General features: G+C 34.4%; 1 protein-coding gene across 1 annotated transcript in view; it reads left to right on the top strand.

Annotated features, from left to right (window-relative positions):
• Window positions 1-25,418, top strand: part of Trpm (transient receptor potential cation channel, subfamily M) — a 610,587-nt gene that overhangs the window by 5,430 nt on the left and 579,739 nt on the right. The window contains exon 2 of the mRNA XM_085944074.1: window positions 3,582-3,951. Coding sequence (XP_085800200.1) covers window positions 3,913-3,951 — 39 coding nt within the window. The 5' untranslated portion in view covers window positions 3,582-3,912. The remainder of the gene's footprint in view (window positions 1-3,581; window positions 3,952-25,418) is intronic.

Raw genomic sequence — 25,418 nt, 5'->3', positions numbered from 1 at the left:
AGCAATCCCATTCTTTTTGTTTTGCTAATTTGATTAATGTTATTGTTTATTACACTTTGTTTTGTATGTCTAGTAAATAATTTATTTTTGCGGTCAGTGAATTTGGCTCTGCCGTGTCGGTTTGGTTTATTAGCTAATATGGCGTGAAACATATTAAGCAAAAAAGAAAAGGAAATTAACAGTCAAATTGCCAAAATATTTGCTATTCACCTAGTTTTGGTTAGTTTATATATTAGCATCGAAATGCCTGTTACGATTTCATTAGCAATGTTAGGCATAATATTACCTTACTTAACTAGGGAGTTACAGACGTAAAATATTAATAAATTGTAAATTATGAAATGAAACCATACCTTATATCTACTCATCAAAATTTTGATATAATGTAAAATATAAAAAGCTACAATTTAAATAAATTATTAAACTACATGAAATTTCTACTGAATAAGTACCTAGTAGTAGTAGTAGTGCAGGATCCCATAGACTTTTCGTATACATAATATGCGGAACGCATTATGACAATTGGAATATGTTCTAGGGGTCACAAAGATATATTATAATGTCGATGTTGCCAGGCGATATTAGTGGTAATTTTTTTTTAATGAGGTTTTAATTTTTTTTCTTTTAACCCACCAAAAATTGTTCTGAGTTCTTCAATAAAACCAAGAAAACGCAATAATTGTACCATGCCATCGGCATGGTCGTAGAACGGTTCGTCCCATTTGAAAAAATAAAAATAGCGGGTGTGCAGTACATTTGTTCAAAATTATCGATTCTTAGGATCCTCCTTAGCTTAAATTATTTTATTTAGTAGCCTTTTTGTATAGAATTACCCAGATTGGTTCCTTTACTATATATATGCATATGACATTAGTTGTATTATTATAGTTAATCCAGAAACAGTGTAGGTTGCATATGCGGTATAATTCCGGCATATTGCGGTACTAAAAATTCTCTATAACTCCTTAGTTAGAAGCAGACTTGAGAGTGGGTCTGTCGTTTGGGCCCCGCATCAGTTGAAGTACGGCCTTATGGTGGAGAGAGTCCAAAAGAAATTTTGAAGACTCCTTTACTTTCGGCTGTATGGATATTATCCGTGGCTCTATCCGACTGATTTTCTCTTAGGGATGCTTACATACTGTAGCTTAAAATTTAGAAGGGATCTTTATTTAGCTACATATTTTGTCAGACTTATACGCGGCGTTAATGTGAACTCTGCCATTCTTGGTGGTGTTGGCTTGTGTGTCTCTGATAATTACCTTAGGAATCGAGGGCATCCGTTGTTTGTTCTCCCACGGTGCAGAACTAACCTGCCATTAGTAATGCCAATTGGGAGGGCAATAACCATGTTTAATGAAATCACTTCGGATATTGATATATTCCACTTACGTGAGGATGAATTTAGGTGGACGTTGTTTTTTAAATTCTTAAAATAGGGTCTGCTTAACTTATCCCGTGTACTTCCTTGTACCTATATACTTAATATTTTTTGTATTTTACACATTTATACTGTAGAATAACTTAATACTGATCTATCTCTTGTGTTATGTACATAAAACTGTTTTAATAATATTTCTTTGTTTCTAAATGGCATGTTGTGAACGTCTGAAACTTATAATTTGTAATGTCCACAATATGTAAAATAAATAAATTGAATTGAATTGAAAATTGAATTGAATATAGGTAGGTGAATAAATGAAATAACGATAACCACTAACCACACTAAGTACACATCTATTAAAAAACAAGAAACAACAAGTCAAGTGTTCAAACTGCTTTAAGTATCATGATGACAGTTTTTACAAACACTACTTACACATATGCACAATGATATACACGTCAAAGCCAATTTCTTATAACTACATGGTAATGTACGGCAGTTAGAATTACATTTGCATGGTTTAAATAAATAATTTGGTAGAGGTTCATTCGTCATTTGTCTTGGATACAAATTATTTTCTCGTTACTCATAGCCAAGTTGTAGGAAATCAATAGACTCAATAGTGGATCATATATCGCCTGGCAACATCGAAATTATATATCTTTGTGACCCCTAGAACCTATTCCAATTTTCAGAATGCGTTCCGCATATTATGTATACGAAAAGTCTATGGGATCCTGCACTATTATAGTAAAGGTCTTATTATTCCTGATGTATATAATTATAGTCTAAGTTCCCGTATGTATATAATAGGTACTTACTGACCTAAAGTAATACTATAATACACTACTCACGGAAGTGTATTTTCGTGTTACCTGCATGTTTTACGTTTCGTCTTAATGTTGCTTTTAATTATTCACCATGCTTACTTAACTACTTACGGCGTTACGACTAAAGCATATTGACCTTTCTTGCCTTATACATAAGGCGAATACCTACTATCTCAATCGGGACATCACTTTCACCTTTCCACCTATCTAAGAAGATTAGAATTAAAGTCTAAAATAAGACTGTTCAAAGCAAACAATAATAATCTTAAAATAATTCATTAGCTGAGAATTGAAATGATCCATATTATGCATGGTTACATGTAAATTGTACGTACAACATTTCACCGTGGCACAGTTCGCCGTGAGTTTTCTATCGGACAGAGATGACCGTATACTATACAGTCTCCAATTTTATTAAATTTAATATGAACATTAATTCAATTTTCTTGGCTGATTTTGGCAAAATTCATGAATTCAAGAATGAAAACCTAACCTACCGTTAATAGTGCTAAGCATTGTTTTTTTCCAATCTTTCTCATTTTTATTAATTTATGTGGTGGGTATAAATTAAACTTCATTCAAACTCAGTTTATTTCTAATGTAGTTACATACTTATTTGTTATTAAAAGTATTTTTTCTGTTTTTATTTTATTTTCCATAAAAATTGATAGAAAATCAATGCCTAAAGTTTCGGGATTATGTTTATCAATCCCGGGATTCATAGGTATCGAAAATAGCTCGGGGTCCCGGGATTGTATTGTCCCTAGTAGGTACTAATTCAGACGAAATTTCGTTAATTACGTATTTTAGTAATTTATTTAGATTGTAGCTACTTATATTTTATTGAATGAATTTATAAGCATGGAATTTAAATTTAAAATATAGATGAAAATGTCTATGACTTCCATATTTTTATTTTGGATATGTACATTGTATAATGTACGTAAAACATTTCACCATGACACCGTTCGCCGTGTGCTTTCTTTTCGGAAAGATATTACCGTATGCTATACGGTCTCCAATTCTATTAGATTCAATATGAACATTAATACAATTTTAATATCTGATTTTGGCAATGAATTCAAGAATGAAAACCTAACCTAACCTAACCTGAAAAATAATCCAGTATATCGGCTATTTTCAAAATTTGTTTGCTGCTGTCTTCCTGTTAAGTGTAAATCGACAAGAACCGTGTTTTATTTAGACATGAATTTTATGTCAGTACAATACGACCCAAAGAGGTTGGACGGTCTTTAATATACTTCCATATATTTCCGATACAACATTTTCACGGTGAAGTATGCATACTTACAAGTTTCCGGACATGATATTTTTAGGCACAAAATCATTTATTCCTACTTAATTTTTAGGGTTTCTTTGCATATCTACTTAAATATAACTGTTTTATTAAAGAAATAAATAATTTTAAACAACCAAATTAGTATCTTCATTTCTAACCACAATAAATCAAATCGAATCATCTATTACAATAGTATTGAAATAAAATCATACATAAAACACTCAAAATAACCAGTTAGTCAGTCTGTATTAATAGTGTGTTACGATTTGTGATTGAGAAGTGGCAAGTGAAAGTGGTGATGTGCTGTGGTGAATAAAGAGTCCAGGAGTATTGAAAGATCTGAGGACATGTAATGAGCTGGACCAGAAGGCGGGAAGGGCGTCCAGCGTCACGTCGGCATCATGAACAAGCCGACGGCCAAGCCTCAAAGTGAAGCCAAGGTATGTTTATCTTCCACTAATATATTTTCTACTCTTCTTCTTTACTATTTTTCTCCATTTACTATACATACTATTAAGTAAGTATTATACTATTAATGTATAATATTATCTGTAAGTAATATTTTTTTGATGTCTTACGAGGAAACTTCAAGAGTTTAGAACCCAACTTTAGTAATACCTACGTACCTACATTATGGTGACCGAAATCGGTCAAATAGTTACCGGTGATGCCACCAAATAGTGGCAAATATAGTATTATATTTCGTTTGAATTTTATTCGAAATTCAGGTTCAGTTAATCTTGCTTAAGAACAAATTAAATACAATACTTTATTATTTATTGAATTCTGTTTTGAGTATTATACCCGCTTGATTATATTAAAACCTGTCACTTTTATTATGCCTATTTTGATTTCATAATTATTAAGTATGTGTAAGTAAAATTTTTTGATGTCTTACGAGAAAACTTCAAGAGTTTAGAACCTAACCTTAGTAATACTTAAGTACCTACATTATGGTGACCAAATCGGTCGAATAGTTACCAGTGACGCCACAAAATAGTGGTAAATGTATTATTATATTTAATTTGAATTTAATTCGAAATTCAGGTTCAGTTAATATTGCTTAAGTACAAGTTCAATACAATACTACATTATTTATTGAATTCTGTGTAAAATATTACCTAATTGATTATATTGACAACTGTCATTAGTGTTTCTCAATTCTGCCACTATTATTGGCGGAGTCAAATATGACAAAAGCTACGCGTGTACGGCAACCGCTTGTAGTTGCAATAGGTCAAAGACCTGATGTTCGTTTTAAAAATAAGGAATGCAGGAATGATGCGTAAGCAACGAGTCACGGTAAGGTAATCGACGGAGGATGAGCCGCGGGAATGCGCGTCACTCCGACAATTATGTCAGCAAGAACGGGGTACGTGCGGTAAGGCGTACCACACGTTGCAGACTACACATTCCTCACAGCTAGCTCTTGAAGTACTACTTACCGTTCTCCATAGATTACATTACCGTGACTTGTAGAGGTTTTATCAAACTCAACAACTGTCATACTATTGTCTATGCTTATGTCTGGAGCATAGACAATAGTAGAAACGGTTACCCTCGAATCTGACAGTTCGTTTGTAACTGCCCTTCCGGTAGACCGAGTGACGAGGGCGCTCTTCTCTGCTAAAATGTCAAGGTTAAAGGTTTTATGTAAAACCTTACAGCTTCAATGTAATATAAAGTGTAATTTAATTAATAATGTGCGACGAAACGCCAACAAGTGTATCATTCATGTTAGGTACCGATTTCGTCTCACACACGCGCAAATGCAACCTTCTGTTTAAATAATAACTGATGTATCCTTAACACCAAGTAACATAGGAACATCATTTTTATAGACTTATCGAAGAAAATTTATTGAGGTTATTAGAAAAATAGTTTTATTACATATTACCGGTTAAATGTGCATAACGTAATATGATATTTTATATTATATGCAATTCGTGTACTTACATGTATAAAATACATGAATATATAAAATAAAGTGTTTAGACAGGTTTTGAAAGGACACGTAGTGCTGTGTAAGGGCAGCCTAAGGATCTGACCCTTAGTTAGCTATACATAGGTAACGGTGACATCTTTGCATCTGGATCTATCTAGTTAGAAAGCAGGGACATACCTACTTGCTTACTGAAATGAATACTATTTTACATACATTAGATACGTGAGCGACTGCAAAAATTTATTCATTCACCCGTATGAATTCGTTGCATTATGCATATTTTTGTCATATCCCCGGAAGCAATATTTCAGTGACGTCAAAGGCACAATATTTTTCCTCATCTCGTCGAATCGAGAACAGGGTCGGATTAGGGAATTAATTAACTGCAACAATAACGAATTGCAATGTCAAGAGCAGAAAAAAAACTGAAGATCTTTAAAGACATTGCTATAATTTTGACGATATCGTGTAAGTGCGCTGTTAGCGAATATTATAAATGAACATGGCATTGTTCACAGCTTCGGTTATTGCTAATTACGGAAACACGTTTTATAACGTTTTGTTTTATTTTACGTAAGTATTATGTGAAAGGAAATGAATGAAGATTTATTTCTAAATACCTACTATTTATATTTCTTCTATTCATAGCTTGTAATTTTCGATAAGGGAATTTTCGTATTAAGAAATATTTAGTTTTTGATAATAATTCGAGATTGGTTTATTGATTTCTGGAGATTTCTCAAAAAGTTTGAGCTTTTTTAGCTGTCTTTCCAAATAATTCTTGATAATCTCATTATCGATTTCTCGAGAAATAATCCAAACCGATTTCCAAAAAAATATTATTTTATGGAATAATTAATTTTGGCGTAATTTAGCCGGCTCTCACATCTAAACTCGCCTCGTCTGACGCACAGCCATACATCAAACCTTCTAGGAACGTCGATCCGACGGTGCATAAACTGTCGAAACGTAGAAATATTCTGTAAAGAATGACCAATTTATGTGTGTTTATACGTTATGGCGTCTTCGAGTCGCAACACTAGATGTTTTTTTTCAAACCGAAAAGTCGCATTTCACCAATCTGCGGAGCTCCATTTGGCAACGTGTGTTTTGTGAATAACGATGACGTCTCCGATACGTTGCAGATGAGACGAGTTTTGGTGTGCGAGCCGGCTTTGAAATATTTTTTTTATACCGTGAGGTGATGTGAGAAGGAAATTTTGAAAGACTATATACGATGGTTCGGATTGAAGAAAGACAAGAAATTATCTACGAAATGTCTAGAATAGTTTGTAGGTACTTATACTTACTTGAATAATACTACTTAAGCACTTATAGATATCTATTACTTTTCCCAGTCACGTCAGAAAAAAAATATTACATTAACTATAATACCATCACCTATTTTAAAACGGTGACTATAATAATATATATGTACTTGGCAGAAATAGTGCACATTTTCCTTATTTTTTTTATTGTCGCCAATTTCAATTAAGATACAAATATCAGTCTACAGCAGTGGTTCTTAACCTTGTTGGAGGTACTGTCTCCCACCAGTTTCATATCCGCATTCACCGAACCCTTCTTAATTGGAAAAATAAAATATGATTTTTTTCAAATTCAAAACATAGGTAAGTATATGTTTTACTGGTGCACAAAATGAACCGTGCATCGACATCACTGTACTAAACAAAAATAATGAATATTTACTGCAAATCAGTGTGACTTCTGCTGTTGCCTTTCAGAGACCAGTTCAGAAATGCGCGGCTTCACCTTGGCAAGTGCCACTCTCATGTCATTTTCGCAACAAAGTCTGTTCCTTTTCTTCGTTTTTATGTCCAGCATCCTCCAAAAGGATTGCTCGCAAAGATCACAAGTCGATTACTGAGCGCACCAAATTCCCGCAGCACAGATAGGCAAAGCGATATTGCGTGATCACCTGCAGCCAATCATGGCCAAGCGGGGTATGTCATCACGAATCATATGAGTCGGGTGTGTGTCTTGATCTCCGCCGAACCCCTGCGACTGACTCACCGAACCCAGGTTAAGAACCACTGGTCTAGAGTCAAAGTTGAGAGATTTTTATATTTGCCTTTCCAATTGTTTTTTTTTTCTTCTATATTGTTTTCCCATTAAAAAATCCACCGAGAGCTTTTTTTCTAGCTTTTCTTCGACCATTTTTTACCCCTAACACGATCAGCTTTTTCCACCCAAAATGAAAATTCTGTCCAGAACAGTAAATGTCGTGTTCGATTTTTTTAGCTTTTCCCAAAGAATACCTCGGTGTGATCAACTTTTCCACAAAATTCATGGTCACCGTATATTATATAGCGCCATAAATTAAGCTTTAATTAAATGTCCGCCTAAGTTTGAGCTTACTTACCGAACTCGGTCTTGACGTGTATTGTTTTGTTGTGGATCTAAAATTTGTTTTCGTTCATTTGTATTTGTGTTTTTTTTATTTTGTTTGTATACCTAGTACTTACGTATACACACGTCGGTTAAATTCACGAAGATTGTAAAATTTTAAAATGAAAATCCACTAGAAACTTTAATTAATTTTAGTGTACTTAATACCATCCTGTGTTCAGTACATCTGCTCTCTTGAATGTGTTTTGACTTGATCGGCTTCTCACGGTTTTATATTAAAAGCTACGATATTATTTAGCAGACGCTAAGTAGTATTCTACAATTTAGGGTTTCCCAAACTTTTCCTGCGATGGAACACAAATTCTGATATTTTAACAAAACACCTTGTTTATTTTGTAGAGTAGGTAAATAATTCTTAATCAATCGAATTTTTAAATGAATAAAAACAATGATTTTATTATTTATTGAACGTACATAATTTTAAAAACACTTCTAAGAAAATATATTGTAACCAATAGAAAAAATCTTTTTGAAAAAAGTAAGACACCCGGCAGGAATCGAACCTGCATCTCTCGAATATCGCGCTCATGCACATATACCACTATGCTAAAGGCGTCATACTTAATTGTGACAAATTTTAACTAATGGTTTTTAATACTCTCTGGAGCGTTTTCTAAATTGAGCTACTATTGGCGATCGGCTATTGTATTTTAAATCAAAGTAGGTGTTACTTTAATCACTAACTCACTCCAAGATATTTTGTTGTAACTTACTTGAGCTTGCTAATAAATTTTAAATTTAGTACCTAGCTATTTTTTTTTATTCAACGATTAATTCACAAGATTTTAGAATGTATTTTTTCAATAAGATTTTTTCTATTGGTTATAATATAATTTTCATAAGTGTTTTCATCTATAATATTACAAATTGCAAGATTGCATGCATGAATAAAAAAAAGTTCAGAAACTTCTGAATTTTAATGCGACAATTGGATCGTGCAATATCTGCGCCTGGGCAGTAGAATGATAGTAGCGAACCTGCCAGTAAAAAAACGAACTATACCGCGCAGGAACTCATTTTGAGGTTAACCGATTTTCATGAATCGATCTCTGTCAGTCAGCAATTTTACGTGTAAACAGTTATTATTTCAGTACCTAAGTACTCAGTTTTAAATACACACTATCGGTGCATGTACCTAAATACATGTCAGCCGATGTATTGCAGTTAATTTTATAAATTTGTAATTTGTTGCTATTCTCACAATTAAACTGAAAAGTTTTCGATAATAGACTCCGGACGAAAGAGGGGCAGATTTTTTTCTCATATATCTTAGACTCAGTTCGCTGCACGCCGTCTTTTATAACTTAACCTAAAAATTATTTTGGTATGGCCCAAGGGGAACTATTACTGTGAAAAAATATTTAAATACACTATAGCTCGTCCATACATGAGTAAACCATTTTAATTTATTTACCACTCACCCTACATAAAGAGATGCTAATCCGTAGTACCTATCTCTCGTTTATTCAAAAGTGACTTAAAGGCTAAATGTATTAATACCTAGTTATTTACTTGATTGTTGAAAAAAATATAAGCAAATCTTGCTTTAAAATAAGACAGTAGCAATTCCATTTTTGTTTAAAAAAATATTATAATTTATATTACTTAGATAACAAGACAGCAGAATTTTAGTTGGCACTTAGTACGGTCGAGACGACACTCCGAGGCAGCTGTTGACGATGTGGTTGTATAAATAACCCGTTTGTGGCTAGACACACGTCCATTTTAGCGCACCTGGGGGGTAGTTTTTAGATCCAGGTTTAAATTGGGGTCGTTGAACTCGAGATTAATAATCCCACACTAAACCGACGAGGGGTTAAGCGGGGTTAATCTTTTTTGGCAAAAAGACAGATTCACTTTGAAACTGTAGATGCGAGCTGGGTGATCGATTCTCGCCAAAATAACCGTTACTTAAATATATAGTTCAACATATACCTAATTCATAATATTGTAATAAATAACCCAATATCTTATTTTTATTATGCCATCCCCTAGCGGAAGTCGGCCACCATCAAGGCGATCTTATCTTTGTCGTCTGCTACCGGGAACAGTTCATTGGAGCTGCACTCGTACCAATCACGGAGGTTCTTAAGCCACGAAATGCGGCGCCGTCCTTTGCTACGCTTACCATTAATCTTTCCTTGAATGACAAGTTGGGGAATGCTGTACTTCTGTCCTATCATAATGTGGCCGAGGTACTGTAGTTTCCTGGTTTTGATACTACTTAGAACTTCTCAGTCCTTCCCCATTCGATTGAGAACTTCAACATTTGTCACCCGGTCAGTCCAAGGAATTTTGAGGATGCGTCTATACAGCCACATCTCGAAAGCTTCAAGTCTCTGTGACATCTCTTGGTTTAGCGTCCATATCATAGAAAATAATTGAGAGAACATAACCTAGACCTAGGTTAAGGTATCGATTGTTCGATTGATAGCTGATACGCTAGAGGCGTCTCGTAAGGAGCTACTTAAACATAAAATATATAATACTTTCTTCTTATAATATTCTAATGATCAGGACCGGTTTCGTCTACATATCAAATTGCGTTATTATTGACTATCGTTTTTTGTGTATTAAATCAAGGAATATTAATTACCTTAATTACTAACCGACGTCCGCAATTTGATAAGAATTTCATGTTTGACATATTAGTTTAAATTGTCGTAATTAGATATGAGGCTCGTAGCATAATTGGTTAATGCACAGATTGGCGCGACACCAATGGTTATTCGGGTTTAAATCACGTCGAGTTTCGTATTTTTTTCAAATATCATTTTTTCTAGTGGGTGTTTTCTGAGGTGTTTTCAAGTTATGTATGTTCAATATTTAATTATATTGCATCAATCCATAGAGCAAAGGAAATACGATTAATACTACTAAATACTAATTAATAATTTACAGGAATTTAAAATTTGTATTGTCCTGTGTAGTTCTATGATATCAAAACGTTGTACGAATTCAATGAATTAGCTGCATAATAATCATTTTGTTTCTTTAAATTTAAAGTTTACTCCTATGATATTATGATATTAGCGACGAAAGCTTCGTGGATTCCTAAGTGGGTAAAAGCTCATTTTCTCTCCTGAAAATTGCGCGAATGAGAGTAAGGGGTGCTTATTGTAATAAAGCCACCACATATAGCGGCAAAGGTTCGCTGATTTTGTTCCACGTAATTTCCAACAATAGCATTTTCACTTCGACGTGCGTGCTTTGTGGAAATGAAACGGAAACTCCAAAGTTTGGATTTCTTTTCTTTATCTCTCGATACGGTTCTATATCCCCTTTTAATTTATAAAATAAAACTGCTACTTAAAGCAAGTAAGATAAACAGTTAGATTGGCATTAGACTTACAAAACCAATAATATACCTTTAAGTAGTTATCAGATTCTTTTAGGAGCTTTAACTATTTTTAATTTCATTGATTATAGGTACATATTTGATCAAATTAATTAGGCAAATCACGGATGAACCATATTATAGAGTAGAGACTTGTATTTAAAATCATAAAGCCGGTACGCACATCTATTTTCGCCTTGTCTGCCGCACAGCCATAAATCTAACCTTGTAGGAACGTCGCACCGATGTTGCATACGAAGACCACGCACATAGGTGCCTAGCGACAGTCTTGCGCAACCTCTCGAAACGTGGATATGTATGGGATGCGGCACTGCAATTCGGACAGCGTTCGACTTGCAGGTGGATTCGCATGAAACTTATTGCAATTAACCAGATGTTTTTTTCAAACTAAAATGTTTTATTCCGGCAGTGTGCGAAGGTCCATAAGGTAACGTGTGTTTAGTGAATAACGCTTACGTCATATTGACGTATTCGACATGTTGCAGACGAGACGAGTTTATATCTGTGAGGCGGCTCATACGATGCATACTCAAATGTTTGTGGAAACATGCATTCAGGTACAACACAAACATAGACCCCCTCCAAACCAACACGCCCCGCACTACAACCGGTCTAATTTTGGATGTGAAGCATCACCTTTTTTTAAGTCCAGGAATGTATTAGGAATAATTAGACCTAGTAATAATTAGTCGCTAAGTATTCAAGTGTAGTTTAACTGAGTTAACATGAATTTAACTTACGAATGGGAGAAATGAGCATTGAAAGCAAAAATAAGATAAAATTGAATAATAAAATATAAAACTAGGTATTATATTTTTAGATTTAAGCCAGTGGTGCACAACCTATTTGAAAGAAAGGCCAATTATTTATCCATTTTCTAATTTTTCACGGGCCGCAGTGGGTAAAAGTGTATAGTACTAAAATAATGATATATTATAATATTAGACTTGAAATACATTTAATTTTACCACGTTTTTCTTAGCTCGTATTCTTGTTTCTCCGGTGGTTGTTTATCCAGTACAAATCTCGCAATCGCTTTTTAACTAACTTCACGATTAGCTAGACATTTGAAACTTTTAGAATATATCAGAACACGATGCCAATGCATTCTTTTAATACCTTTAGCCATCTTTTAAGTAGAATTGAATTCATTTTCAGTTAATTATTCTGTTTTGTTTGAAATGTTATTTCGGAAGAAATCCGTAAAAAGTAAAACACTATTATTGGTTGTTAAGGGGGTGGTCCTAGCAACTAAATTATTAATATATACGTGCGTTACTATGGAAATCAATATGAAATGTCAAAATGACATTTCAGTATTCTATAATATTTATTCAGTACCTATTTCTATCAAGTACAAAAAAAAGTTTTTGTTAATACATATAATTGTCAAGTTTATATGATTCAACAGAAAATTTAAAAACGTGGTATATAAAAAGTTCTTTTTATCTTGTAGGTAATTATTATTTTAATTTTTATAGTTACATATTATTATCAGCTACTCCAATCACTCTCTAATCTGCATTACGAACCTACATATGTATTTGCACGAAATAAATAAGTGTAATATGGAAAATTAGAAATTTGTCGTATTTAATGAAAAATTTGGTGATGAAGGACTTGTTATTTTGGTCGGCAACAAAATGTCATTTTGGGCCGCGGTTTGTGAATCACGGTTTTGTTTATAAACAATAATATTGGTCTCTCTGGCGATCAATTATTACGACCGTTGATGTCCGTTTGTATCGCCAGTGCCGTGCTGTCCCGTCTTTTAAACATGTCACATGACAATATATAAAAGTAGACATTTCTTTTAATATCACCGTAGTATGTAACATTCCATACATCTAAATCGGGGGTAGTCAACCTGGTCCCTACTGCCCACTAGTTGGCGTTCCAGCTTTCACGGTGGGCGGCAGGGGTTTTAAACCATTTTCATTATGTTTAAACATATAAGAACAAGTCTCCATTCATCATTAACTATAATAATTCTAACCGTAAAAAAGATCAAATCCAATTAAAAAAATGATAGATTTGACAGCTTTGCCAGGACAATAATGAACATTTTATTAGGCTACTTTTGTACACAGAAGTTCGGTGGCTGTCAAAGGGTACATCTTTCGCTCGTTTTGTAGCATGGTATGATAGTGTCATATAATTTTTGTTTCTTTTCAAGTAATTTCAAGTAATAATGAGACCAATCTGTGTCAGCAGTTGAAACCAGTGAAGAATGATGCCTTTTATGTGGCAGATATTTTCAATTATAAAGTAAAGTTACTTCCCTACTTTATACATCATCATTACTGTGGAACCGGTGGGCGGTTAGAAAATTTTACTACTAACAGAGATACAAAAGTGGACGGTAGGTATAAAAAGGTTGACTACCCCTGATCTAAATAATTAAATTTGTATTGTCATTCATAAAAGATTGCGTTTATGTATTTTATGTAATATTATCTAGTAATCTTACAGATGTAATGAATACATTCAATCGGAAAAGATTTATACATAAAAGTGAATAAAATTAATATTAATGGGTAACCTTGCTGTACTGAAACAATGTTATGACCAGTTTTTTTCTGCTTTAACGATACTGGTTTGTACTAAACTTGTACTGTAATGGCTTAGTATAATAGGTGCTTACTGCAACTGGATACTAATGTAGAATTATTACACGTTTTTTGATAACCAGTTGGTCGAATATTTAAAAGGGTACTCGATTGATCGGTTAACCTAATTTAACATTGGATGAAAAATAAATTCAATATGCAATTTGACCAATATTATAATGCATTTGGAGCACGAATCGATACACTGTTATTTAATTTGACCACGACATCCTAATATGATTTTTTTAATAACACATTGGTGAAGGGTGGAGGTAGGCTGTTAAGATTCGACATACACTTTGTCAATTATACTTATTTGTTTTCGTTGAACTAGGAATACAAACTGCAGACAGTGATGGTTAGTTTTTTTTTTTAAATTCAATTAAATCCTGCCTAATCCGTTATAGTTTAACTTGCGTATGCATATAACAGCAAACTGCATTCAAGCTATTTACTGCAAATTTGCATGCATAAACCTAATTTGAATCTGTCGAATAGTGACGTCACGTCGCTGACGCAATACGCGTCATGCCGTGGCTAATGTTACCAACTTTTACATTTAAATTTCCCGATAATTAATTAAAAATTTTGAAATTGTGAATAGGTGTAAAAATGTGCAAACGGTACCATATAAATTTAATAATTATAAATGAATAATTATCATGAACTTTAAATAATTTATTTGTTATAAAATCATATTTATTTTATACTTCTTAATGCACAAAATGATAAAGTATACCCAGTAAATATTTCCATAATATGGCAATACAGCTTCGCGGACTCATTGACAATATTACATACATCTCCATCGATCCACGATCTGTATACATTTTTACAAGCATTTAGCATCATTTAGCATCATCATGAATCCGATTATAGCACAGCGGCATGTTTCAAGTCTCCTACTAAACGCTTGTTGTGATGAACTCATTTTAGACGTATATTAAAGTAACACTGACAGCTCGCGCAGATCGCCGCCATTTTAAGTTTGGTGCGCATTCCTGTACGCATCTTCGTGACGTATGCATTTTTTAGAGTTTTCTAATTTGGCCGATAAACCGCTTACTGCGTTGAATGCGGTTCAAAAGTGTATGAATACGGCAGTAGGTATTCTATGAGCGATCCGACAAAAATAGTGCACACTTTTTTAGTCATACTTATTTGTTTTCGTTGAATTAAGAATACATATTACAGATAGTGTTGGTTAGTTTTTTAAAAATGCATTAGCCTATATCACCAAACCGTAATCGATAAAAATATTCTTCTATCTATAAAATATATAAAATTATGTATAGTTTAATGGTATAATTTTAAATATTTTATAGAATAATGAATATTTTTTAACTCTTATGTATTATGACTTGGTTTACACAGGGTTAAATTGATTTTTAAAAACTAATCAATATCATCTGCAATTAATTTGTATTTATGACTGTCAGAGTTTAGTGTGGACTATTTATGTCGGATCTAGCCTACCTTCACCCTTCGCCACTGTAATATCATGATATTTTTCCTGGATTACCGTATGGAAAAAAATCTCCCTTGAAACCGAGAGATGGCAATAGTCCCGTTTTTGTTGAATAACCAGGATACCGAATGTTATGGGCAGCTTCCTACTCTCGATTGACCGATTGGTAGAGTCTGGACGTGTTTCACCTATCAGTAGCGAAGGGTGTAGGTAGGCTGTTAATAATCGATATAAATAGTGCACGTTAAACTTTGTTAGTCATACGTATTTGTTTTTATTGAACTAAGACATCAATTTATTTACAGATGGTATTGATTATTTTTTTAAAATCAATTAAACCCTGCCTAACCAAACCATAAAAGCTTAGGTATATTTCTGGCGATACGACAAAATTGTGCACATTTTTTCATTCATACTTATTTGTTTTCGTTGGATTAAGAATACATGTTACACATATTGTTAGTTTATTTTTTTTAATTAATTAAGCCCTGCCTAAACCAAACTATAATACATAAAAATATATTATTCTATCCATAAAATATTCTAATTTTGGTATGATTTCTTAACATACTTAATTTTAGATATTTTATGGATAGACGAGTATTTTTTGACTATTATTATTATGGCTTGGTTTTCGCAGGGTTTAATTGAATTTTAAAAACTAACCAACACCATCTGTAAATTGTAGTCTTATTTCAATTTAAACAAATACGTATGACTGATGAAGTTTAGTGTGCACTATTTATGGGGGATCTTAACAGCCTACCTCCACCCTTCGCCACTGTGACCTATTCCAACAGGAATATTCTAACATTTTTAATATATAACTCCAAAATCAATAAAAAGGTGATTCAAATTCAAATTCAAATTTATTTATTTTAGTTATTTATTAGTATCACAGTTAACACGTCTTATTTGATTACACATGTATCCCATTAGAATCTTCAATTGGATAAAAAAAAGTCCAACGACATTTAACAGCTCGTGCTAAAAAATATCACGCCTCACAGTTAACTTTCGGGGATAATTAAGTGACTGAATACGGCATAATATCATATTTATCACTTTTTTTATTGCTTTTAGAGTTAACTGATATGTTAGAATAGGCCCCGCAGGAAGACATTAGCGTCGTGTGTGTGGATGTACTATGTGAAAACGCCCGCGTTTACGGTTTCAATTCTTTATCCTGAGCCCCTCCATTCTGTATTACTATTATTGAAAACAATCGTATTTGTAATGTTTTAGTTTGAATGAAAAATCTTTGCTTAAATAAAAATGTAGTGACGACTCGTTAAAATCTGTTTTTTTCATAGGTACATAATTTGAAAAGATCTCATATACACACTAGAAAAAAATCATTTTGTAGAAAAAAAAACGACACTTGACGGGACTTGAACCCGTATCTGCTAGATTCGCGCCAGTATGCTTTTCAAATTAAGCTACCGGCATCTTATTCAACTACGACGATTTTAACTAGTAGTTGTTAACTAGTAATTACATTGAGCTGCTTTACGAGCTGTTTGTTGGCGAATTTAAAAGCGGGCGATTCAGCTACTGCGATTGTGATGATGACACACAAAACTTTCCATTCGCTAAGAAGCCAAGAAGCTAGCGACTATTTTGACAGAACGTAGTTCGTTTTTTACCGGGAGGTCGCTACTACGCTCTACTGCGCAGACGCAGTAGGCTCACACGCCGGCGTGTAGCGTGTAAAATTGTTTACAATCTGCTTGTTAGCTTTTTCAATGATGACACTGGGCGACATTACAGGCAGATTGTAAATTCGCCAACAAGCAGCTTTTAAAGTAGCTCAATGTCATTGAAGCTTTATCGAATTGCGTTATAATGTTGGCTATCGGTTTCTGATAATGTTCTATAACTAATTCAAGAAAATAAATGCCTTGTTTGGTATCTATAATTTAACTTGGTTATAATTAACTGCACGATTGGAATTATTTAAAAGCTTACTTCTGTGAAACGGCAAATAATTTTCAACAGTAGGTGCGACGAAATTTCTCACTAGTCGCCAATCGGAGACTACCTACCAATGACATTATTAATGGACAATGCACTCAGTACAGTAGCTAGCGCATAGTGACATTCGCACATGTATAGGTAGACGTCACGCAATTTCCATTATGCGATATCACGCATCGGGAATTTATAGCAATATCACCTTTATTGTAATGGCGTTAGAACAGTGTTTATAGTATCAATGTTAACATGAGCGAATCCGTTCAAACCGAACCATTCGGCAGACCGATAAAAAGCATCGGGAATTTATAGCAATATCACCTTTATTGTAATGGCGTTAGAACAGATTATGCCTTTCGGCAGATCCGACAAAAAAGTGAGTATCATTTTTTTTTCATTCAGGTAGGTATTAATTAATTCCATAATTACATATTACTAACCGGCGTCGCAGATTTCTCCATTATTTAGTTTTTTAGACTAGCTAATAATTTCTACAATATGATTTTATCTAGTGTGTATATGCATGAGACGTTTTCAAATTATGTATATTCAGTATGTAGATAAAATTTTACATTCTCAAATCTTGTGTCTTATTCGTTGAATAAAAGAAATAGTTTATTAAATTAACCTCTCAGATTGAAAAATATCGCTTCCCAGCGCTGCTTGTCGGGGGAATCGGATAATGTAACCGAATGTCGAAAAAATTCAGTAGATACCTATTACAGGTGTACTGATATGACAGCCGTTAAACGAAATACGACAGCGAAAAACCGCGAAACTCTCAAGAAATATAATAAATAGATAAGTATAATTTTAAATTTCGAAGGCGTCTGATCGAAAAGTGTGATGGATTATATAGACTGATTGTTCAAAGGATTATATACCGACAAATGATCGCGATTAGATTGTATTATTGGGTAAACCGAAATGGTTAACTTATCTCAGATAAGGGACGATCATTATCAATAAGCAGATTTAGATTGTCAAGGCTTATAATAGCCGTAATAGGCATTAGAGACCTGGTTCCTAACCTTTTTCGTATCGCTACCCCTTTTATAAAAAAAACAGTGTAGGTACCTACATACTTAACTTGCGACTAGGGCAGTGGTCTCCAACCTTTATGTTACTACGCCTCCCTTTAAAAAAAATCTAATCTTGGCGCCTCCCCCCCTTTATTTCATTAAATAATACAGACACTTTTTTAACACACAAGTTTTTACTACTTACTTATATCAAATTCATTTTTTAATTATTTTTTTTTTCATGCGACGAATGAGCTTGTTTATTACCACAATCAATTTTAAAAGAAGTCAACCAAATTCATCATCGTTCATTGACAAAAATTAATGGATTCTATCATGAGCTCCACATAGTGAATAGGGCCCACAGGCCAGGATCTTTCACCCATATATTAAAAATATTTAATAGTCCTGAAACAAAGCAGCGCCGCAGGCGACTTTTTTTACTATTAATAAAATTATATGAAAAATGCATTAGCAAACTAACCAAGAACTCAGGAAATAGATTTTTGTTTGCTTCAATATATCTGGCGTAGAAATCATTTAAAAGTGGAGACATGTATTATTGTTATATTATATTAAAGAAATCACGTCAAAAACAATTTAAAAAAAAAAATATCACACCCTGCCTACACGCTTCAGTTGACACTTTAGCTACGAGTGACATTTAAATTTGAGGTTATTGTTTTCATGCAACCAGCGGTCGTTTTGTGCATTTCCGAAACAGAGCGTTTGCAAAAGCGCCATTTTTAAATTTCTCCGCTCCAAATATTATATATATGCACTGAATTTTCACTGTTACGTTAAGATATGAACTTTTATTTATTTGTAGATATTATGGTATAAAAAATAATTTATTCAAAAATTTTGGCGCCTCCCCTGGCAATAGATCGCGCCTCCCCTGGGAGGCGCGCCTCCCAGGTTGGAAACCGCTGGACTAGGGAATCCAATCCCAAATTTTGTATACACAAATAACGTTGATAAAATCGGTCAAAAGTAAATCTAGTATAATTTATACTATTTAAGACATTTATTGTTAATATTGTGTCAGTTCAATCTATGTGTACTTGCCAGACCCAGGATTCGAACCTGGGACCCACGGCGTTATAGTCCAAGTGGCTGACATCCGTTTCTTGTAAAAAAAAAAAAACAAAATCTGTCAATACAAACCTCTACTCTGTGGAGGGAGGCCCATATGATCCCATTAGGATCGGATATGGTCGAAAGAAGAAAAGAAGTTCAATCTTGGAAATACGTAGGTTTAATGGAGTAAATAATATCTATATATATAAAACAAAGTCGGGTTAGTTACACCATTTATAACTCAAGAATGGCTGGACCGATTTTTATGATCTTTAATTTGTTGGATTTGTCTCCGCCCCGAATATCAGAATAACTATTAAAAAATTGGATAAATCACGGAAAAAATAAATTATGAAGAAAATTCATTTTCTCATACATTTTGTATCGAACGGCTTTTGACTGATATCGACGAATTATTTAAACGATGGACCTCGCGCATACGAAAACAAAAGAAAATCACAAAAAATTTAAATCCGTATACAACGCCATCTCTGATACATGACAGAAACAATAAACAAGAAACAAACAAACAAAAGAAAGTATGAACATGGCGTTTTTGACAGTTGATTCAGTTCAGCCTCGGATAATACCGAAAGACTTTGATGTAGACAAATAGTGATTTTGATCGTGATTTTCAAACGATAAGCTGCCTTCTAAAATGTTCACTTTGTGAGGTTATCAAATTTGTGAATGTGCGCGTATCGATAATTGCTTCATTATGTAATTTTGAATTGTGTGATTAATTTTCCAGTGCTATTTTCAATGCCGCGAGCCAGAAGATCTAATCTATCTATCTATATAAAACAAAGTCGGGTTAATTACACCATTTATTTTATAACTCAAAAACGGCTGGACCGATTTTTATGATCTTTAATTTGTTGGATGTGTCTCTGCCCTGAATAGCAGAATAACTATTAAAACATCGGAAAAAAATCACGGAAAAAGAAATTATGAAGAACATTCATTTTCACATTTCGTATGGAACGGCTTTTTTGATGATGTCTATTGATGATATAGAACTGATTGACTGATTTCGATGAATTTTTTTTGTTCATCTCGGCCTCGAGAAGCTTCCTCGCGCATTGGAAAAGTAAGAAAATCACAAAAAATCCATATACACCGCCATCTCTGATACATGAGTATTGCAATTCAGTAAAGAACATCAAATACTGCAAATATGTCACCAAATTGTGGTTTTTGGCGTTCAAACTCCCAATACCAACGATGAAATCACGCACTATCATTTTGTCGATATATGAGCTGCAATGAAGCAATTTGGCGTATTTTCTCATTCCCTATTCATGAACGTCATCCCACTGCTGTACATTTGGCGGTGCATCTGGAGAATGGTCAACGAGTTTATTTTAATGCATCGAATGTTGCTCAACGTGCTGTAACACCTCCAGCGACAACATTGACCAGTTTCTTTTCAATTTGTCAAAGCGATCCGTTTGCACGAACGTTGCTCTACTCTGAGATGCCACGTTATAGCACTTGGAACGCTTCATCGACGAAATTTCAACGTCGGAAGCAAGGCGATGCGGTTCCTGATCATCCGGATGTGCATTCTAATGATGCTATTGGTCGCATTTATACAGTTCATCCGAAGAATGACGAATGCTTCTACTTGCGGTTGTTGATGGTAAATGTTGGTGGGCCGACATAATTTGAATCACTTCGAACTGTCAATGGTGTAGTGTGTCCAACATTTCGTGCCACATGTCAACAGCTCAATTTTGATTGAAAACAATATTCATTGGGACATGAAAATCGCTGTAGCAATTATTTCTGCATCTCCAAGTCAGATACGCACATTATTTGCTATCATTATTTCGACATGCTTCCCATCAAATCCACCTGAACTGTGGAACAAGTACAAGGATGACATGTCAGAAGACATTTTACATCGAATTCGTGTTAGTTCAGAGAATCCCGATCTCGAAGTGAATGAGGAGATACATAACCAGGCTTTGCTTTTGATCGAAGACATGTGTTATCTCATGTGCGGCAGTTTGTTAGTCAAGTTAGGAATGCCAACGCCACATCGTGGAATGAATGACGCTTTTAATCGAGAATTGGAACGTGAACGTGAATATGATCGAGATGCATTGAACCTATCGGTTCAATCGAATGTACCAATGTTGTACTCCCAACAGAAGGAAGTGTACGATACGTTAATGAAGGCAATTGATGATGGAAATGGTGGTTTATTTTTCCTCGATGCGCCATGTGGAACTGGGAAGACATTTCTCATGTCATTGATTTTGGCCACTGTTCGTGCGAGATCCTAAATTTCTGTAGCAGTTGCTTCTTCTGGGATAGCGGCCACGTTGTTAGAAGGATGCCGAACGGCTCATTCAGCGTTGAAATTGCCGTTAAACCTTCAAACGACTGAAACACCGACAAGAAGTATTTCGAAACACTCAGCAATGGCCAAAGTTTTGGTAGCAAGAAAAAACATCACCTGGGATGAATGCACAATGGCGCACAAATGCGCATTGGCAGCACTCAATCGAACTATGAAAGATCTGCGCAATTACTCAAGATGTTTTGGTGGCGCAATGATTCTACTATCTGGCAATTTCCGCCAAACACTACCAGTCATTCCAAGATCGACCGCTGCCGATGAAATGAACGCATGCCTCAAATCATAGACTCTGTGGCGCTATGTGAAGAAACTTCAGCTGACGACAAACATGCGAGTTGCATTGCTAAACGATCCAGCTGCCGAAGATTTCTCTAAGCAATTGCTGACTATCGGTAACTGCCGTGTTTCTGTCGACGAATCGAACGGATTGATTTCGTTTCCGCTGAATTTTTGAAATTTCGTCTCAGCGAAGGACGACCTCATCAACAAAGTGTTCCCGAACGTCATTGCTAACCACAAAAATCACAATCGGTTGAGTGAACGAGCAATTTTTGCGGCAAAGATTAAAGATGTGGATCACTTAAACTTCACAATTCAAAATCAAATCGTTGGTCCAATGCAATTCCTTCAAATCTATCGACTGTGTAATAAACGAAGACGAAGCAACCAACTATCCAACTGAATTTTTAAACTTATTGGATCTGCCTGGCTTGCCACCGCACAATTTACAACTGAAGATTGACTTGATAGTTATCATGCTTCGAAATCTGAACTAACCAAAACTATGTACATAATCTATTTCATTTTGATTTGATTTTTGCACATTTATTGAACTTAATTCATTTTGAGTATTTTAATTCAGCTAATAAGTTAACACAAGATACAGTCGGAAGCCAACAGCGGTGGAGTGAGGTTGTACAACTTCGCTTGCGTATTCGGGACGATATTCGCCTGGTTACTCGCGAACGGTTATAAATACGGGATACAACAAAAATAATATTGTTTGTAAATGAATTTGACAATAAACTCAACATGTGTGGTCCCATGTGATTTTGACAATCAGTGCCAGTGCTTGAGAAAAAGTGAAAAATATTTATTGTTGCACGGATAGTGCACTTTGTGCGGGGAGTGCGTCAAACGCTGTGAAGCGAGGGGTTGTCCACACTGTTTTTTGTTCACACTGTTGCGCGAATTCCAAGACCGCGTGAACGGCAAAAGCAATAAAATGGAAAACACCACGATGGAAGTGAATGAAACCAAAAAAACGAAGAAGAAAAGAAACGATGATGAAGAGGAAGTGGTTGGAGAAAAAGAAGAAGAATGGCAGACGGTGACCTCTGGAAAAAAACCCAGAAGAGACTCTGGGGTCACTCCAAAGGGAAACCAAAACTTCGTCATGATAGCGACGGGAAGTAAAATTCCATTAAAATTGAAAATAGCGCAGATGCTGCATAAGGCAGGAGTAAAAGTACAGAAAATTTACAATAAAAATTTAAAGACGTACATCCAAGTAGAAGACGAAAAAGAAGCAGATAAAGTGAAACAAGCTGGAGATCTCAAAGATCTCGGTTTTGTGACCAAAGAGAATGACTCCTGCTCTTATGGAGTAATAAGAAAAGTCGATATTGATATGGACCTCCAAGAACTGCAAATGGAAATCAAAAGTGATGCAAAAGTAATCAACCTTAAGAGGTTGACAAGAAAAGGTGATACAGGAGAGCTGACAAAGACCTCGTCAGTCAGTATTAAATTTGGGGAGAAAATATTGCCGAGAACAATTTACATATATGGAGTCTCTTTTGTTGTAGAACCGTATGTATTCAGGGTTATGCAATGCTACAAATGCTGGCGATATGGGCATATCGCGAACAATTGCGGACGTACAGTAGAAACGTGCCCTAAGTGTGGTGAAAACCACAAAACCTGCGAAAAAAATGAGGAAATTACGTGCATCAATTGCAAAGGTAACCACGCGGCAAACAGCCAAAAATGCCCAAAGTGGCAAGAGGAAAAGAATTGCAAAGAAGCAATGAAAAAAATGAACATACCTTTCAAGGAAGCAAAAAAAAATATGTTAAATAATAGCTATGCTGACATATTAAAACAAAAAAAAATCGTAGGAAGAGATGAAAGCGAAACAATTCAAAAAACTAAGGAAAACAAAAAGAAAGAAGAAGCGGTGGTAGAAGCTTCAGGCTCAACAATAATATCTACAGGTAGTAGCGTAAAGCCTACAAAAAATAAGAAAAATTCAAAGGGGAAGACAGAGGTTAACGCGATGGGAGAAATTATGAAAGTCTTGCTGAAAGGGGGAGACTGGCAGCAGATCATTAAACAACTAATAATTAAAGCAGTGGACTGGGTATGCAAACAATTCAAAGAAGGACACTTAAAGGAAATTCTAGGGGAGGTTCTGGAGCAAAATGGATAATAAAAAACAAATTAGGATTTTACAATGGAATGCCAGAAGTATGAAGCAAAAAAAGGATGAAATAGAACTCTACTTAATAAGACAAAAAATTTCAATAGCATTAATCTCAGAGACTTGGCTGAGGTCTGAATTAGACTATCTGAAATTCAATGATTACACGATGTATCGAAAATACAGAAGGAATGGATACGGAGGAGAGCGATTCTGGTGCATAAAACACTGGCGTCTAAAGAAGAAAGAAAGAAAGACGGAAGAGCTAGACAAAATAATTATAAAGCCATTTAACAGAATAGGAGTGAGGACCTGATCGAAGGATCCCCTTCTAGAAGAGAAGAGGCGATATGACAGCGAGTCGCAGTCAAAGCCTCGGTAAAATCACAAAAAAAAAAAAAAAAAAAACACAAGATAAGTGATTCTGAGGCGGTACGAAGTTCGCCGGGTCAGCTAGTTGTTATATAAATAATAATGTGAAAGTAAAACAGTTTTATTTATTTATAAAACGATAATATAATACGATTATTTCTAATGTATTAATATGTTATGTATGATGTGTATCTAATGTATTTTCCATAAAAATTGATAAAAAAAATCAATCCCAAAAGTGTTTACCAATCCCGGGATTCATAGGTATCGAAAATAGTTCGGGATCCCGAGATTGTAATCCCTACTTGCGACCACCCGACATATTTGCATAAAAATATTTTTCAATATCTGATCTGTGTTCAATCTAATTACATTTTTAACGTGCATGTGACAACTGGGCGCCGGGACAATTGGGCGCCGCACTATCGAATAAAATAAATAGACGTTCGTTACGATTTTATACAGAGAGTAGACGATGAATTTAAATCAGTTTCTATCTACTACTTAGCAGTTTTAATTCATTTTGCTCTTAACATAATGTTTTTTTGTTTTTTTAGTACGGATGCCTAAAGCTTTATATTAAATAATTACAAGATAAACAGAACTTTTTATATACAACGTTTTTAAATTTTCTGTTGAATCATATAAACTTGACTTGACTAGCTTAAACGATCAAAAAAAAATGTACTTGGATAGAAATAATACTGAAATCTCATTTTGACATTCGTATTGATTTCCATAGTAACGCACGTATATATTAATAATTTAGTTGCTAGGACCCCAGACCCCTAGCAACCAATAATGGTGTCGAAATAACTTTTCATACAAAACAGAATTAACTGAAAATGAATTTAATTCT

This window comes from Rhyacophila brunnea, unplaced genomic scaffold, assembly GCF_057557595.1.
Source record: "Rhyacophila brunnea isolate RB1 unplaced genomic scaffold, BYU_Rbru_1.0 scaffold_16, whole genome shotgun sequence".
NCBI classification, from domain to species: domain Eukaryota; kingdom Metazoa; phylum Arthropoda; class Insecta; order Trichoptera; family Rhyacophilidae; genus Rhyacophila; species Rhyacophila brunnea.
This window is presented reverse-complemented; position numbering and strand designations above follow the sequence as displayed.